Below are 17,642 nucleotides of genomic sequence, written 5' to 3'. Positions count from 1 at the left end.
TATTTTCCAATTGTATGGTAACGCTCTGGCCCTTTTTTCCCGCTATGCATGACCAGTACTTCATTCCTATCTTGTTAATCTCCAGCAATGATTTGTGTGGGGTGACGCAACAGTTTAGTTTATCCTGCGAGTCGTGGTCGCGCACTGCAGCCTTACGGCGTTTTGGTTTTGTGTGTTGTATCTGGGTTCATGTACAATACGATTAGCCACCGTACTGTTCTTGATATATCCGATCTGGTGTGTACAAGAAAGGATACTGCCATTGTAAATGCAGCAGCCATCGAAATCATCCGGCGTGGGAGCGTGCGCACCCTGACTGACTTCTGTACTGCTGAGCCCGTCTGGAGCCACTATTTGTGTGTATAAGCTGCCAGGCTAGTCCTGCATTTTTGGTTGAAGCGTGAACGAAGTCAATGCTTAGACGATAATCATGCGTCGAGAGACAAAGTATTCAGCCTTGGTGCGATAGAGCATGGCTTTCGCGCGGTGGCCGATGCTTCATTCCACCGGAGTTGCGTGTATCTACAGAGCTCTCATGGAAACGCGCAGACACTGTGGTGTTAGGCGACTCTTTCTCAACTTGCCGCTTGGGACGCGGACCGCAACAACACACTACGTATGTGTAGGCTGGAGTGTTCCGCGAGAGAGAAAGATGGCGTCCTTTAAACTTACATTGATGGTCACCGTTGCCACTCTTTCCAGTCTCGACACAGCTGCTGCTTTGAGAGGTCTCGAGGCTGGTGCTGGTGCTGCCAGAGGGCCGACTACTGTCCTACCAGTTTGCAGCGCTGTCAGTCTGGGCTCGTTACACATCGGTGAGGTGGCTGATAGCTGTTGAACTGTTGTTGCTGGGGGACACCGTCGTTGCTTCAGGAGACTCATGTTTGTCAGTGCGTGCCATTCCCTCCTCTCTTTCTGCAAGTCCCTTGGAGCAGACATGATGTGCTCACAGGAATGTGGAGGCGCATGCCGTAGCGCTGCGGCTCGCCCAGGGTTTAGATTGATTCCGGACAATGAGGCAAGGCGCTGCCAATGAAATTTGACAGTGCAGTTTTTTCACTAGCTTAATGACAGCAATCAGCGCCTTCCCAAGGTGATAGCGAGGATGCCAAATCTGTCTGACGGCAACGAATTTTCCAGAACTGCAGGATGCACAGGGAACGAAGCCAGGAGGGTCTGTTCCGTTGGTGTATCCAATCCCGGTGGTATGAGAGTTCGTCACGAAAGGGATACTCCGGAATACAACTAACTCGACCTCGGGTTGAAGGATACCCTCTGTGTGAAGAACTAGAAGCAGAGACGTGCGGCTCCGACTGCAACTGCTGGAGTACGTGCACTGATCATGCGTGCAACCCCGACTCCCTATCGGCGGGTATGTTTTTACCTTCCTCCATTGCTCCTTGTAAATCTTACATGAGCTGGTGCAGGTTTCTTTTTTGTTTCTGACGTAAGAACGAACAAATACTACGCATACAACGTAGTTCTCACATTGACTGCTTCAGCCGAAGACGTGAGCTTCTGACACAGCAACGTACACCTTCGCCGGCCCAGTTCGTGTCCCTTTCCTCCAGCGTAACACCTAGTGGCTGTCTAATTGGTTAGCGTTTAGACCAGCGTTCGACGTATGGGTAAGCGATAACGCACTGTCACTTCAGATCTACAGCGCTACCTTTGTAAAGCAGGCACAACAGGTGGGTGCTCGTGTCCTGAGACTGTCGTATTGGCGCATATAGAGTGACCTGATCTCAGGAGCAACTAGCGATTTCTGGATTGCTCTCTTCATCATCATACTGATTGTCGCTGCCGCGGGAGCTATATATTATTACTACAGATGACGGAATAAAGTGAACGAAGTGACGCGGAGATACAGGGCATCTGCGTTGCTTATTTGCAGCTCTGCCCCCACCAGCATGCAGAAGTTGAAAAGATGGAGCAGCCTATCACTCTGTACAACGCCGCGGCAGAAACAAAGAGCTCAAAATGCGTGCGTGGGATATGCGAATGTTAATATGGAAACGACACATCGGCGTGACTATCTGCTTTCGTGATGTACGCTGCTCATCAGCAGCAGCAGTTTCAGCTGTCTCGTCTACGCGACGTTGTAGCTGAGCCAAGCCGTCCAACACCTGAGCGTTAGCTCGAGTGAGGGTTTTGACTTCCTGAACCTTGCGAAGCTTACTACTCAGGCTCAGAAAGCGATGAAGAAAATATGGTACACGGGTCAACCAAACAGGCCAATAGTAGCCTTGCAGCGAGGTGGCCAACCTTAAAAAGGACTGCCCAAGACTCAAGCATTCTTACACCCCAACCGGAGCACACCAATTTCGTGCGGCACGCTTGGCTCTGTAGCTCTCTCGCTATCCCGGAAGCTACTAGAAAGGATGGCGGCTTCTGACAGAGAAGCCCTGAACCCATGTTTACCAGAATTTTCACCAATCAAGTCAAGTCACTCCCCTCCCGTGCACACCTACCCATTTAAGGATGTACACAGCTTGATAAAATTGAATCGGTCATCATGCAAGACAAGAGCACGTTGACGAAAAGATACAGATAAGTAACTCAAGGCACAGAGCGCATCGAGAAAAAGCTCTCAGCCCTAGTAGACGCAGGAAGCGAAGATCAAGTACGACGGCTGCGGCAAAAATAATTTAACCACGGCTATTTGCACTGGCGATATGTTTCGGAATACACTTCACTTGTGCCGCAGGAGACATATTCTGCAGTTCCAGCTGAGAGAAGGTGAACAATTCAGGAAGAGGTCCACCATTGGGGAGCCTGAAAAGCACACAGAACGCCGCAGCTACCAGGTTAGAGTTGACCGCAGTACGAGAAGATTGCTTCGTTGACACCTGCGTAGATGCGTCGACCTGGCAACGTGATACGACTTACCGAGTCGTTGGCAAACGTAGCTCATCAAAGAAATCATGAGATAAAGCTTCCAACGGAAGCAGTCTCTCGCCTGGCTCGTATCTCAAAAACTTGTTGAGCAGGTCGAGTGCTTGGTCCCAAGATGGATCATTGGTGTCACCAGCAGCAATATGTGATGCGAAGATCTGCTCAAAGAAGTGCCAAGAGCAGACGCAAAAGAAAAACACCATGTCTGCATTATGTATGATCATGGAGATCCACAGGTGCCTGACAGAAACCTCAAGCACGTCACTCGAACTGGAAACGGTCTGAGACTCACTGATTTCCACTCTCTTGGTTTGACATCTGGGAACCGAAATTCTGTGTAATTCGGATTCATCGTCGACATTTGACGCCTGCTTGGAGTGCCCAGAATCTGAATGATCTTGACTAGCTGGTCTACACTTGTTTCGCCAGCAAATAAGGGGCGGCCAAGCAGTAGCTCTCCGAGTACACAACCTGCATTAAGCCACACAAGACGTACAAAATACCGTTACAATGAAAGGCCTGCTTCTTCCATTCATGGATACCAAGTGCATCTGCAGCCCCATTGCGTGTTGCTCACCTATGGACCAAACGTCGATAGCCGTCGTGTACTCGCTGGCGCCCAGCATCAGTTCAGGCGCCCGGTAAAAACGAGAGCAGATGTATGAGACGCTTTGTTCGCCTGCATTACATGTGCACACATCGCATACGGCCGTCATCATGCGCGCTCACCAATGGCGTTGCACTGTTTCCATGCAACGCTACCTGCCATTTGTCGACTTACCAGGCACAAGCCGTTTTGCTGAACCGAAGTCACACAATTTAAGAACGTGTGTTCGAGAGTCCACCAACAGGTTCTGCGGCTTGATGTCGCGGTGGCAAATGCCCAGAGCATGGAGATAGCCCAACGCACGACACATCTGGTAGGTGTACAGCTTGGTCAAAATAAACGGGACCTGCTGGTTGGCCCGTAGGAACGACTTCATAACTCTGTACACTGTCTCCGGGATGTGCTCCATCACTACGTTCAGAAACCGATTATGGTCGTTTGTATCCCGGTCCCCCATCTCAGTATAAAAAAAGTCGATAAGCTTGACGACGTTGGGATGCTTGAGCTCCTTCATTATATCAAGCTCTCGGTTCTTGTACCGCGGATCCTGCAAAACACGCAAGCAGCGTAAGTCCCTGACGAATTCCCATGAGTTCAGCGATGACGGTGTGACAGCGATACAGTGTCTCCAGCCTGCAACCGACGCCGATACCAGTGCACGTACGCCATGCCTGCTCACCTGAAGTACTTTCTTGATAGCTACAACTTCGCCCGTATCGACACATCTCGCCTCTGTTACGACGCCGAACGAACCGTTGCCCAGTACCCGCCCTATATCGTAAGTCAGGGTCGGATGAGGATTGCCGGAGTGAACGCGGCTCTGTCGTTCCCCTTTCACAGCAGTCGTCCGCTGGCTGCCTCCTGCAGCTCGAGCGTTATTGCTCTTCTGAGCAGCTGCTGGGTCGTACTGTGGGTCTGGCATCGTCAATAGCGAGCTAGAACGGAAAGAAAGGGCGGCTATGACTTCCGCCTTCTGGACAGAGCGAGAGAATGTTAGAAACGTATTACCGCGTCCTCAGCAAAAAAGCGAGGCAGAAAAATCTCGCACATGGCAACGCTCTCTGTGACTTTGCAGGCGTTCTCACACGATTTTAGGGAAAAGGTTGCTACTGGAGCAAAAAGAAAAAAAATCGACACAACGAAAGAGGGCCACGTAGAACGAGATGGCGATTCTGTCACAGCTGGCGACAAAAAGCAAGGCCAGCTGGCTGGTCAGAATGCTTCCCTTCTCTTTTTGACAGCTGCCCTTTGCTCGTAGAAAAGAGAAAGCTGTGTTTTAGAGAATCGAATATGGCCTCGGAGTAAATTGAGTACAGAAAAAAGTACGCGAAGACACTTATCAGGGCTGGACAGACAATGAGGCGCTCGGGTGCTGACACGTTATGAGGCACATACAGACTCTTTACTGGTTGGCAACGTGACAAAACAAGACCATTTTTTTCACTCTCTGGAAATGAAGCAATGCGCCGCCAGCCGCTGCAAAATAAAGAAGTTACGGCTGCCACGCAACAGCACCGTGGGACCTTATGGCCCGAAGACCGCCCATCTCTCAACAAGCTCTCTCTGCTCACACGCTTCCGAAGAACGCCCCTAAACAAATGCAGAAGAGAAGGGTTAACGAATCAGATGAGCTTCTCGCGCTTGCAAAAAAAAGAGAGCGCTGAGCCAAGAGAAGGTGTCGAAGAAAACCTGTGTGAAGGAGGTTGGCAAATTGCTTTTTTCCCAACCGATGGGCGCTGAGTTGCCCAGCCAGCTAAAACTACGGCTTTTATCCCTTGTGACGAAGAAAAACCGCTTAAAAACACTCCACGATTACTTTTGGACACGCGACAAATTTTGCAAGAGAGTCCTGTGCACCCTGTTGTTATTCACTCGCTTTTCACCGCCAATCTTTCGAGGGTTTTTCATGCCCCGTGCAACAACTGTCAGCTGTTGTTGCAGCAACCCTCTCAGCCACAGAGCCGGAAAAAAGCCGCCGTCCCTACATAGCATCTCTCACGGAAAGAGCGGAGAGAGCTGAAAACGCACAGACATTCTCTGAGATGGATAAGCCACAACCTTCCAAATTTCTCGCAAAAGCGCAGCTGGAAACACAGAGAGACGATTTAACTTTGACAAGCTCTGGCACAGGTGTCGTCAGCCCTACGGACAGATGTGCGTGTGTTGCGAGCAGGAAGCCCGTACTCATACATACATACGCACAACACCACCAGGGCTCCCTGCATGTGGAAGCGCCGCTCATGGGCGTATACAGTGAGGTCCTGCCAGCTCTCACTCCAAGGCACCCATTTTAGCGCCTGGGGCGTGAAGCCAGCTGGAACAAAAAAGTCGACGAGGTAGCGTAGAGTCTGCGGGCTGGCGGTTGACTGTTTGCACTTCTAACACAGCGAACTTTCCCCCGAGTTTTTAATATTTTGTGCCATTTATGGCTGAAGATAGCAATTCGATGAAGGGAATTTCTCACCACGAATTCTAAACTGTCCGGGAACTCCAGTTTTCCTGTCAACAATATGTCGCCAGAGGCACCGAGAACACCTTCCGAGGCGTCGCGTTGTAAGATTCGGAGCGTATGGGTAAACAGCACGAGAGTAGTTCTTGCAACTTTCACAGACAAGAAGACAGAGGCGTAAGAAGGCCCATCTGCTACCATCTCAAAAAATTATGGGACACTGCCACTTGTGATAGTTATTTTTGCGTCCACGGGTCGTCCTTTTGCAGTGTTGGGATTCGAATCAGATGCGCGGAAACAATTGAACCAGGGGGGGGGGGGGGGGGGGGGCTGTTTCAGCTGGCTCAGAGACGCTGTGTGGAAAACACGTCGCGAGTTCCTACCATGTGGCGGCAACTTTATTCGCCCCTCAAACAATGAGCGATGACTACAACAAGTTGCTTGTTTTTTCATGAATCGGGGCCACAGTGTAATTATTTTCACATTTGCGCATAGGGGTTCCATTTTGGAAGCCTCCACAGGTGAGACACGGATCGGATTGTGTACACTCAAGGATAACATGGAAACGGGGCGGATGAGGAGGCATCGGGCATTGTTCAGCCGACGACGGCTGGTGTGTGCAGTAGGCTACAATCTCAGGCAGACTGCGGTGGCACCGACGCCTTCAAACTAATACATGATATTGGAGGGGAACTGCGGCGAAGAGAGCGCCACCCGGTCTTTTCCTGTGTGCAGTAGGCAAAGAGGTGTATCCAGTTGAAGGGTGGCCTCAACGGAACTCTACTCAAGAGCCGGCACTTGATGAGGACCCCGCGAGCGCAGAGATAACCTGCCACGTGCATCACGGGGGCAGAGAAGCATCTTCCACTTGGCGCGCCGTCTGGATGGTAACAACGCAGGGCTGCTTCCTGACTTCCGCAAATATCAGCTTTTTGTCGCGGCCTAGCGTCTGCGCAGGGAAAGCCATGGCTTCGGGAGAAATTTTCCCGTATATCGTATGATTTGAAAAGCATTTGCATCAGGCAACCGGTACATCCACAGGGTCGGGCTTACCCGTATTTCTCTCTCTTGGAATCCTTGAGCACAATGACTACCTATCAAAGCGATCAGTTAGGTTTATCACGAGTTGCGCTTTCTTCTCACTCGCTCTGAGATGAGGACACGGATGCAAGTGAGGTACATGAAAAGGCCTTGAAAGGGGGAACAGCAGCTGGCAGCTCAGCAAGTGCAGGGCGGAGGGCATCTTGCAAATGCCATACGAAGGTGATTGGCATTGATCACGGACTCCAAATAAAACCGGGGACCTTTGGTATGCCTCCGACAAAGGCGAGAGGGACTCCTCTGTGTATTCCCTCAATGGTGCCGCTCAAATCTCCTTGTAGAGGCAGAGGCTTTCCATTCTGCACCTGCGCGGTCAACACCCTCCTTGACGCTCATCCACTAGTTTGAAATGGTTTGTCTTCGCGTGCAGCCAGCGCAGTACACGTACGGGGCGCCTCCAACTGCTTGCCCCCATTTAAGCACATGCGAGAGCCTAAGAATGATGCATCGGATACCCGCTAGCGCCGGCACCGTGTATTCAAAAGCAGAAAACTGAGGTTTAGCCGAACTCGTTATTGAGTGGCTCTACCTGGAATCCCGAGTCAGTACCTACGACCGCCCCTGCCAAAGAAGTTATGCATGAATGCATACACATATGAATGCGATCAAATGAGTACCCTGGTGAATTGGTGAGCTTCCATTGCACAGCCTTTTTCCCCCGTGCCCCCGTGCAGTGGCATTCCCGCGGCTATCCTTCGGTTTCGAGCAAAACGCTTATTGGTCACTCGGCCCTTCATAACTGCGGCCTCCAACACTCCTTGCAAGTGAAACAGCAAGGTTGACACATTGTGCGCTTTTCATCCAGTTTCGATGTCAACGGTGGCCGCGTTCTCCCAGGAGTTGTCTCAAACCTAACCGCGTCCCCGGGATACTAACAGCGTTTGCCTCTGTACCCATCCAGCTTTGACTTCGTGAAAAGGGTTTCGGATGTAAGGTAGGAAGTCGTGAACACTTTATTCTTGAAGCATTGGAGTTTTCCCGTTGAACTATATCTTTTCCGTGACAAATACGAGGACTTGACTGTCCCTTTGTGTGTTATTTGTCAACATGTGTCAGTGAATGCCACACGCTTCTTGTCTGGAAGCAGTAAAAACAGGGAAAGGGTCGTGTGCTAGCGGCGTCTTCGCATTAGTAAGAAATAACCTCCTGTAGTCTGAGAACTACAGCTGGAACCGGTGCCGTGCCTCACCGCCTCCGACTTTCGGTGGAGGATGATCTTGATTATATGAATCTGTATGCTGAGGAAACTTTGTGTACCCCTCTTCCAGTTTTCCGCAGGTCTGGACTCTACTCCCTCTTGGGAAGATATCAGGGCTGAACTTCTGAGCGACTTGACAGCGGCCGTCACGGTTACACGTGATAAATTCACTTTTTCAAGGCAGAGATACGTATCTCTAGCTCGGCGTGCGGCACCAGGAGGAAGCATGGCATCGTCGACCTCTAGTAACCCAGCGGAGCACATGGCAGATGGTGGGAACACCGGTGGCGGCGGGTCGAACTCACCTACGCAAACACAGGAACTTGGATGTCCGACTCACCGGCAACTTAGTGAAGCACATGACAGTGTAGTCCGTCCCGTCAGTAACAACCCCGGCGAGGAGGTCCGAAGTCTCCGCCCTACACCATCTGTCCTGACCTCCGCAGCACAAGGAGTACAATTAGACTGTGCGAACGCCAGCTTGCCGACGGACGTCCTGCTCACCGAAAACCAGTATGCTTTGTACGCTGCGTATTATCAATGGTACTACCATGCGGCACAGGAAGCTCGCAACAGCTTGCTGTCTGATAACATGACTAACCGGACACAGCTGCAAGAGCATCCACCAGACTCGAAGCGTGACATCGTCAAGAAATGGATGAAGCGCCCTGCGCGCCAGCAGATTGACCAGAACGAAGCTAGCCGTTACTCTCACTGCGAAGGAGGCACCGAATATAATATCTGGTATGGAAAATATCTGACAGACAGATACAATAAGCCCAGTTACTTGGACCGCGAGACCGCGCCGTACAAGTGCAACCCGAAACGCGATGCTGGCTACACGAGGGCAAACACAGATGCATCGGGAGAGCACTTCTTTTGCATTTATTATGCAAAGGGTGGTTGTTGCTTAGGCAAAAACTGCCGTTTTCGCCACAGTGTGCCTACGGCAGACGATGAGGGCCATTTGGAATGGAGTTATGACATATTTGGGAGGGAGAGGTTCAGCACTCACAAAGATGATATGGATGGCGTGGGCAGCTTCAATCACGATTGCAAAACACTCTTCGTCGGCGGGTTCTGCATCGATTCCGAAATCCCTGACGGTCTCAAGAAGATGGAGAGTTTCCTTTTAAAAGAATTCAGTGCATGGGGAGACGTTACATGTATCCGAGTCATTCCCAAAAAGAACATTGCCTTCATCACGTACGCCTACCGAGTCCAAGCAGAGTTCGCAAAAGTGGCGATGGCCGATCAAAATCTGGGAAAACAAGCGCCACTTCTATTGGTGAAGTGGGCTCATCATGATGGAAATGCGAACAAGCGCAGGACTGACGAGGAAGAAGAGGCGAAACGAAAGAGGCAAAAAGAGTTAACTGAAATCGGGCCCAGCATGCCTTCGGCTGACGGCGTCCACCCGGGTGCGTTTCCCTTCCTCCCTGAGGGTTCGGCTTGTCGCGATGCTGCTGGAGATGCTGCCGCAGTCTCTGCTACACTCCAAGGCCACTACAATACATGGCAAGTGCTTTCAGCCGATGTGCCGGAGAAAGCTGACAGCATGAGTGCCAGATTCAGTCAGGCTGCTTATCTACATGGCTCTTTCCTTCAAGACTGGGCAGCTCTCTACGACGGATGCAGTGAGAAAGACGTAGACGCCGCCCCGCGTCCACTCGCAGAGCAGATGCCGAAGCCAAATGCTGAATCTTCTGGAGGGGGAGACCCCTCTGCCAGCCCTCTCATTAGTACGGACGAAGCGGAGGAAGCGCTGGGCCGAATGCAGCACATTCTCAATCGGATCGATGGACTTGATGCAACTGCCTTCGAGGTCCCGATGCACAGCCTGTCAGCGCCTGTTTACCCACAGATCAGTTGACTGGCTGCTTCAGTCTCTGTGCCATTGCATACTCGTACAGAACCGTTTGGACTGTGATATGATGCGTTGGACTCAACTCTTGTCAAGCGTCTTTCCTGGTTCACCGTGTTGCGCTTTTGCGCCGCGTTGTGGCTTCACATAATTTCTATTTCAGCGCACCCGACTGAGATTTCGACGTTCTTTCCTGCGCTACTCGCCAAATTTTTTCCGCACTCGAACGGTTGCTCGACAAGCAGCCTGAGGACCATTACACGTACCAGGAATGCCTTTCCTAATTGCCGGTGCATTCAACCAAAGCACTACCGTGAAAGAAGATGCTGCCAGAGCTCTCACCACGATTGTCACTACCTCTATTTTGAAGCCACTCCTGTTACCGACACTACAGGCTTGCAGTCGAGCCTCAGGATCCGGGAAAGAGGCATTTTTAGGCCTCTTGCCCTCTTTGCAATAAGGTTTTGCATCTAGTGCAAAACATGCAGGAGCCATGTCAGGTCCCGGCGACCTTCCAGATTCTACTGTATTTGGGGTCCATCATGTGATGCCATCTTCCGGCTGTCAACGGAATCCACTGTTCTCGAGCTGTCACCGTCGTTCCGCCACAGTGGACCATTGCCGCTACATGGATACGCTCACCACCGGACACCACAGCACGAAGAGCGGCAACTACATCAGCGCTTCTGGAAAACTATCGGCAATATTCGTGGCAGAGGCGCTCCGAGCCACAGCTGATGCGCTCGCCCGGTGCGCACTTTCGGCGGAATACCAGCGCCTTTCCTTGCGCGTCCTTCCACTCGGGCGCAGAACCAGTGAAGAGAGGGTGGGCCGGCTGTAATGCTTTTAGTCGGGGCAACCCTCAGTCTTGACGCTAAACCCAGCCACAAGACATCGCCCTTATTTTGGATTCTAACCCTTGGGGAAGTCTAGGCTCAAGTCCGCCACTGTCTAGTGTGCCGCCTGAAAGAAGCTACAGCACCTCCCTCAAGGCCCAAGAAGCACGCGACGTGTGAACAGGGAGGAGCATAAGCGTGCGGCACAGTATCACATGGTGAAGTTCTCGGACTCTTTAGAACACCCACTCCCACTGAGCTGAAGACACGAAATTCATGGTTCTAACACGCGACACACAGGAATTTGGGTGTGGTTGAGAGGGGCAAATGCTTGAGACGCTTTTGCACTCAGAAACTCCACACACCTTTATAGGCGACGGATCATGGGGCGTTTTCCGTGAAAAAGCCACTGGTGGAGACTGTACTATTGCTGGCTTGTGCGAGTGAGACCAGAGAGGTGCGCCACACTGCCTAACTTTCAGGAATTTAAGTATTTGTTAACGCACGCTAGCAGGTGGAGAAACGGCTTTTTTTCCGCCCCTTCCGAGAGATGTAGGGACCCCGGTCTGCGTACCACCGACTCTACTGCGTTCTTCGTCTTCTCTCCACGCACGCCTCAACAAACACATTCACTGATGAACTCCAACTGTTTTACTGTAGAGCTAGAGCAGTGCGGCACGCGTGCGAGAGGGGGCCAGTTTTTTGCCTGCATGGCAGTTGCACGCGTTTCGGGTTTTGCATGCATATGGCTGTCAATCCAAGTACGAGAAGGCACGCGCTGCGCGGATTCGTCTTTACAAAGGTCGTTCTTTTCTCGACGACTTGGCAGGCTCCTTAGGTTGCCTTCTTTGCTCAGCTCCGGTTCGCCTACATTGCTTTGTTCGTTGTTCCTGTGTGTAGTCTGTCTGTGCGGACGTGGTATAGAAGCTTTTATAGCGCATTGCTGTGTCCGTTGAATTCGTTGTGCCGTTTTAAACAGTTCTCTCCTGTCTCTCACTCCTCACTTTTCCGCACACACAGAAAGGAGGCACCCAAAGACAGTCTGTCAACAGTATCCGCTCTTCCAGCAACGGGTCTATATGTTCTTCGACCAGTGCGCGTATTGCTCTGGTGAACTTCCCTCGCGTCCCATCATCCAGTTGCGCTCTCTCTTCAGTTGACAACATCACCCGCGTCAATCCATTTTGCTCCATCCCATACCAATAATACTCGCTGTTCTCGCACGTCTGGGTGCCTCTGCTTTCGCTTTGATCTCTTCACGCGTTTGCTTTTTTTAGTAGAAGAGAGCTTGTGTGCTCAAGGGGGCGCGCTGCGCCGGCGCCATACATTCTGTCTGGCGTGCCGAGTGACGGCCTAAAAACCAAAGGGCCCTTTTTTCAGCGGGTCACTCATCTTCCGCGAGCACCATGGGGAAGGTACGTTCGAGCCACGCTGCCTTCAGGCACTGCTGCGCACCTCCGAACGAGGATCCTCAGCTTGGAGGACAGCGAAAGCATTTCGCTGGATTCAGGTTATCAACGACTTGATACATCCCAGGAGTATTCCTGTTGGCAGGAGAGACAGGCCGGACGGGGCTCTCGCGTACAGCTACTTCCGCACGGACCAAGATGTACCCACTGTCGTACTGTACCAACGGGGGGGCGGGGGGGTGGCGGGCTCGAGCGAACCGTTTGAAAGTTGTTTCGAAGCGACCGCATGCTCCCCGGAGAATCCGGGAAGACTTGGTTGCTCCAATGCCCGGAGTCGCACGGGAGATCGGAGGCTCGCTCATCACTGTAACCCCATTGACCGTAGATGTGTACGACACTTCGAAAAAGTATTGATCTAAGATTCCATGCGCAGATTTCACTGTCAGGGGGAGTCAGTCGTGTGCGCTTACCCTGCCTGTTGTGTCTGCTTCAGGACTATTACAAGATCCTGGGCGTCAGCAAGGATGCCTCGGACACAGACTTGAAGAAGGCGTATAGAAAGCTTGCTATGAAGTGGCACCCCGACAAGCACGCAGACGCAGACGCCAAGAAGAAGGCCGAGGCCCAGTTCAAAGATATTGCAGAAGCCTACGATGTGCTCTCCGATAAGGAAAAGAGACAAATCTATGATCAGTTTGGAGAGGAAGGCCTCAAGAGCGGCGGCTCTCCGAGTGGAGGTGGCGGACCGGGCGGGCCCCGCGCCAATTTCGTGTGTAAGGTGGAACTCTCCAGTCGCTTTGCCTGTATAGGAACTCGAATCAAGCGGTGGCGGATTGCTGAGGCGATGGAGAATGGGGTGCCGCTCTCCACGCCGCACCAGACGCGCGCGATAAGGCCGGGATGAAGAGCTGTGGAGGGCTCCCCTCTGCCAATTGTGGTAGCTTCCTAGTTTGACGTCTCCGCCGATAAACGGAGACGAGATCGTTTTTGACTCTCCGGATTCGAAGCTACCGCGCCTCTCTGCTCTTTGAGGCAGGGGTGTTTCGTTTTCGTCGCGGCTGCGAGTGTACCTTTGGTGTGTGGCGCGGTGTCTAGTTTCCTGCTGGGGAGTTGTGCAGTCTCCGCCGTAGCTCGTCGGTTCCAGTCTTTCCCCAGAAAGCCTGACGAGTCGGACTAGCAGGCGAAGCGCATATCCACGGCAGACTGCCGCAGAACTGGAGAGGCGCTGGACGGCGGCGTTGTGCATGTCTTGCTCGTCGCCTGTTTCTGTGTTGTTCTCAGACCGCGAGGTGGACCCGAGCGAACTCTTCTCCAGGTTCTTTGGCAGCGACCGCATGTTTTTCGGAGGCGACGATGATTTCGGTCCCTTCGGAGGCGTCGGCATGGGCGCACACGGCGCTGGATTTCCATTCCGCATGCACCACGCGGGCAGCAGCGGCAGTTTCGGCGCGCGCGGTGAGTGACTTCTCTCTTCCTCTCTTCGCTGTCGAATGCAGCTGTCGGGTGTGGAGCGCCACTGGAACACGCGTGTGTCTGCCCTCTGGCGACGGCGTGTGACAAGAGAGGCGCGGTCGTGCATGAGCGACGGCGTGAGAAGGAACCGCGTGTGAGGGAAAACGAGCCACACTCCGCAGACAGGCGCGTGGAACGCGAAAGCACATGCAGACGCAGGAATGCCCCTCCACTCAGTCGAGGTGTGCGCGCATCATGTCCGCAGGCCCGTCTAAACCCAAGACCTACGAGGTTGACCTCTCTCTGTCCCTGGAGGAGCTGTACACGTGAGTCTTCCCAGGGGAACCGTCGACTCGGTTCGTAGGTGGCACGCAGCCTAGGCCACGCGCCCCCCCTTCCTGCTGCTTATCTGAACTTTTCATTCGTAGCCAGCGCACTTGCGTTTAGTGTTTTTCTCGTGTCGCGTGCTTCACGTTACGTGTTCAACGGCGAGGCTCAACGACTGAGTTTTTGCCGGGTGTCTGCCGAGCCCGTCGGGATCGTCTCGCCCCTCTGCGTGGCCGGACGTGCAGAAGAAAGACGGTCGATCTGACGGGAAACTTTTGCGTAACGTCTGACGCTGGGCGACGTGCTCTGATTGTGGAATCTTGTGCACTGCTACACAGAGGAACCAAGAAGAAGCTGAAGATTACGCGAACGAGGTAAGCGTTTCCTCCATCAGCAGATGGCGTTTGAAAGGCCGCAGCTGCTGTGCGCTGCGCAACGCCCCTTGAGCCAAACCTCATTTGGATCAAATCGTAGCTCGGATCAACGCAGCCCCCCCTTGTTCCTGCGGAACCTGGGCTGTCTCCACTTTGTCGCCCAGCGGGGAGCCGAAGGTGCGCTTACCCATCGGCCTTCTTCCTGCTGTTTCTCTGTGCCGAGCGTGCGACTCCACACTGAGCGACTGCTGTCTTCCGCGTGCTTCGTGTCTTCTCAGGTACCGAGGCGGACAGATGTTGAAGGAGGACAACGTCTTGTCGATCGACGTGAAACCGGTGCGTCGCGTTAATGTGCTGGGAACAAAGCAGAGAAACGAGTATACCATAATTGAGCTGTGGCACGTCTGGTGGACTTCTCGCGCGTGCTCCCCCACACCTCGGTCGCCTCGCTCCTCTCTTTTCTGTCACGTACATCTTGCTTCCGAGCTCATGAGGCCCTCGACGCGCGGCGCAGGACTTGCGCGCGACGCCCGCGTCACCTGAAGACAACCTGTAAACAGACACCTGAGGACGAGCTGTAAATCGACAGCGTACTTCGTTCCGTACGCAAGCGCCTGGGCGTGTGAGTGTGTGGTGCGTTTTTCAGGGCTGGAAGGAGGGAACCAAGTAAGTCCACGACGACTGTATGAACGTCGTCGGCGAGCCCTCCGTGTGCAGGGCGCCCCATCACTGTCAAGGGTGCTCACAAATTTGAATCACACCGCTTCAAACTCTCTATAGAGCAAAAACCAATGCAGCAACGGATGCACTGTGAGAGAGAAGAAGAAACTAAGCTGCTCACGTCGCTGCCTCGGCAGACGCAATCTCGAGTGCCGACGCGTCGTTCCCCGGGAGAGAGGCTGGGGTGGGCGGTGCTTCCTCTCACTAAGAAAGCCAGCCCATTAGGGTGCAGATTTCCGTTTCTTGCGTGCGTAGCTCGCCCATCTGTTGCCTGCCGTCTTTTTGTCTCCGCTTTCTCCTCAGAATCACATTTGCTGGCGAAGGCGATCAAGACGGCCCGAACTCTCCTCCGGGCGACGTTGTTTTGTAAGCCATGCGCGTGCTGTCCTGCATGTGCTGAGGCTGATAACGTCGTTATGGAGTCACTGTTTTGCGCTGCTTCGGCGAGAGATCAACGCGGAAGCGTCTCTACACATTCGCCAGTCGAGCATCTGCACAGTAGAATCGTGCGCAGTGTTTGCCTTGAAAGACGTATGGACTGGGGTGAAGGCTGCCTGCGATGTACTTTTTTGGTGCGTCGTTTCAGCGTGGTCAAGACGAAGCCGAATGGCCGCTTCGTGCGGGATGGCAACCACCTCATCCACAAAGTCTCCATTCCGTTGGTGAAAGTAAGGCACGCTCAGGAGGAGGTCGTCGGGCTAGCCTAGTCTGTTAACAACTGCAGTGGTACAGTGCTAAGGTAGCCACCGGCAAAGTCGCAAGGATGAACTGCATACGGAGGGCTGCACCTGCTCGTGGCGTCGCAAGGGGAAAGCACAGACAGCTCGTTTTAGCTTGGCCGCCACTCCGGAACCACCCGTAGTCTGTGTCGCCTCAGCGGCATACCAATTTGCATTCGGCAGCGGACATGTGCGCAGAGAATGCTGGCTCACAGAGGCAATCCTTTTACGAAACCCGCTTTCTTCGTGTTTCCAGGCACTGACGGGCTTCACGGTGCCTATCGAGAGCCTTGACGGACGCTCCTTAAAGGTGAAAGTTGATACAATCGTCACTCCCAAGAGCCGAAAGATCGTGCCCAACGAAGGTGAGCTGTGCACGGGACGCTCCACTTAAGATGTCCACGAATAGATAGTTGAAAAAATGACGGCCTGTCATTCAGGACGGCGCCCTTCGCAGTTGGGCTCGTCAGCACGTGACCCAGCCACGGCCGCCGCGGGCGGGCACGACAGGGCCCTCTTTGCCTTCCTGTCTGAGCTCTGAAGAACGCCCATGCGACGGCGAGGCCGCTGCATGCGCCGCGGTGAAGTCTGGATGCCTCGGCGTACGCTGATGAGGAGTGGCCTCCATTTTTGAGTATCTGCCTCATACACACTCTGGGTCCGTCGCCGCGAGGATATCTGGCGTTGTGTTCTGTCTTGTATTGCTTGTTACGTAGGCATGCCGATTTCGAAGCGACCGGGCGAGAAGGGCGACCTCATTCTTGAGTTCGACATCCATTTTCCAAAGTATGCGTCTGGTATTTAGGCGTCTTGCTGCTTGCGCGTGATTGCTGAGCGCCGTTGCGAGGTCTACCTACACTAGCAGGTTGTGGCAGCGTCAGGCAGACTGCATTGCCTGCAACGTGTCGAGTTAGCCCGCAGGTGGCACGATCTTTCGTGCCTCTCTGCGGTAAGATGTGCAGAGGTGCTTCCGTTGCAGGTCGTTTTGGGGGACTGGGCTTTTGCTTTCTGATGAAGATAGCGCAGGGATCTCTTTGCACCCGCTTTTCAGACAGACGAGTCCTATGTGGCTGCAGTCGACAAGTGGAGCGGGGTTGGGATTCTACGTGCGTATGAACAACCCCATCTGTGTACATACAGACAACCTGTCGTTGTGTGCTGTCTGCAGGAATTTGACAGAGGACCAAAAGACAAAATTGAAAGACGTGCTGCCCAACGTTTAGAAACTGTGCAGCGCGGCGTATCCGGACGTTCGCTTTCGGTGCATGTATGCGTATTCCGGCTAGCGCATTCCGAATAAGTGATCACGCGAGACTGTGTATGCAGAAAGCGCATCCAGGTTCGTGATCACCCCGGAACATCCTTTGTCGACTGTCTCAAGTCTGCGGATGGAATGCCGACTGTGTCGGTTGGTCGCACGCACGCTGGGTTGGTGGTTTTGACGGCCGATAACAGTAGCACGAGGAAAACGATGAAATCGGCCTCTGGAAGAGCGAGACGGAAGACTGTTTCCACATGGGGCAGACCGCCCACCCGGGCGGGAAGGGGCGACGCGAGGAGACTCGGCATTTTGGTGGAAAAAGAACGAACTCCTCTCGCAATCTTCAGCACGCACGTCCCGTCCAGCCGTCCTCGTTCAACTGTGTCGCAGCTATGCGCTGTTTTCTCGCGAGTTTATGTGTGTGAGAACC

The 17,642-nt window shown here is 53.2% G+C and overlaps 4 protein-coding genes across 4 annotated transcripts; 3 read left to right on the top strand and 1 right to left on the bottom strand.

Moving 5' to 3' along the window:
* Positions 1-652: 652 nt before the first annotated feature.
* On the top strand, positions 653-2,395 carry BESB_048630 (uncharacterized protein; the record flags this gene model as incomplete). The annotated part of the gene is made up of 6 exons (XM_029363314.1): positions 653-815; positions 936-942; positions 1,141-1,205; positions 1,268-1,438; positions 1,656-1,691; positions 2,187-2,395. 6 exons carry the CDS (start codon positions 653-655, stop codon positions 2,393-2,395), a joined length of 651 nt encoding a protein of 216 aa, XP_029220680.1.
* Positions 2,396-2,648: 253 nt separating this feature from the next.
* BESB_048620 (putative cell-cycle-associated protein kinase GSK) lies at positions 2,649-4,424 on the bottom strand (the record flags this gene model as incomplete). Its single annotated transcript, XM_029363313.1, has 6 exons — positions 2,649-2,775; positions 2,890-3,053; positions 3,188-3,366; positions 3,473-3,574; positions 3,677-4,049; positions 4,182-4,424. 6 exons carry the CDS (start codon positions 4,422-4,424, stop codon positions 2,649-2,651), a joined length of 1,188 nt encoding a protein of 395 aa, XP_029220679.1.
* A 4,052-nt stretch (positions 4,425-8,476) lies between these two features.
* Positions 8,477-10,123, top strand: BESB_048610 (uncharacterized protein; the record flags this gene model as incomplete). Its single annotated transcript, XM_029363312.1, has 1 exon — positions 8,477-10,123. One exon carries the CDS (start codon positions 8,477-8,479, stop codon positions 10,121-10,123), a length of 1,647 nt encoding a protein of 548 aa, XP_029220678.1.
* A 2,621-nt stretch (positions 10,124-12,744) lies between these two features.
* BESB_048600 (putative heat shock protein 40) lies at positions 12,745-17,174 on the top strand (the record flags this gene model as incomplete). The annotated part of the gene is made up of 11 exons (XM_029363311.1): positions 12,745-13,132; positions 13,641-13,814; positions 14,077-14,137; positions 14,477-14,512; positions 14,791-14,848; positions 15,159-15,178; positions 15,536-15,598; positions 15,819-15,900; positions 16,208-16,316; positions 16,668-16,737; positions 17,120-17,174. 11 exons carry the CDS (start codon positions 12,745-12,747, stop codon positions 17,172-17,174), a joined length of 1,116 nt encoding a protein of 371 aa, XP_029220677.1.
* Between the last annotated feature and the right edge of the window lie 468 nt (positions 17,175-17,642).

The sequence above is a fragment of the Besnoitia besnoiti genome, chromosome III, assembly GCF_002563875.1.
Source record: "Besnoitia besnoiti strain Bb-Ger1 chromosome III, whole genome shotgun sequence".
Taxonomy (NCBI): domain Eukaryota; phylum Apicomplexa; class Conoidasida; order Eucoccidiorida; family Sarcocystidae; genus Besnoitia; species Besnoitia besnoiti.
This window is presented reverse-complemented; position numbering and strand designations above follow the sequence as displayed.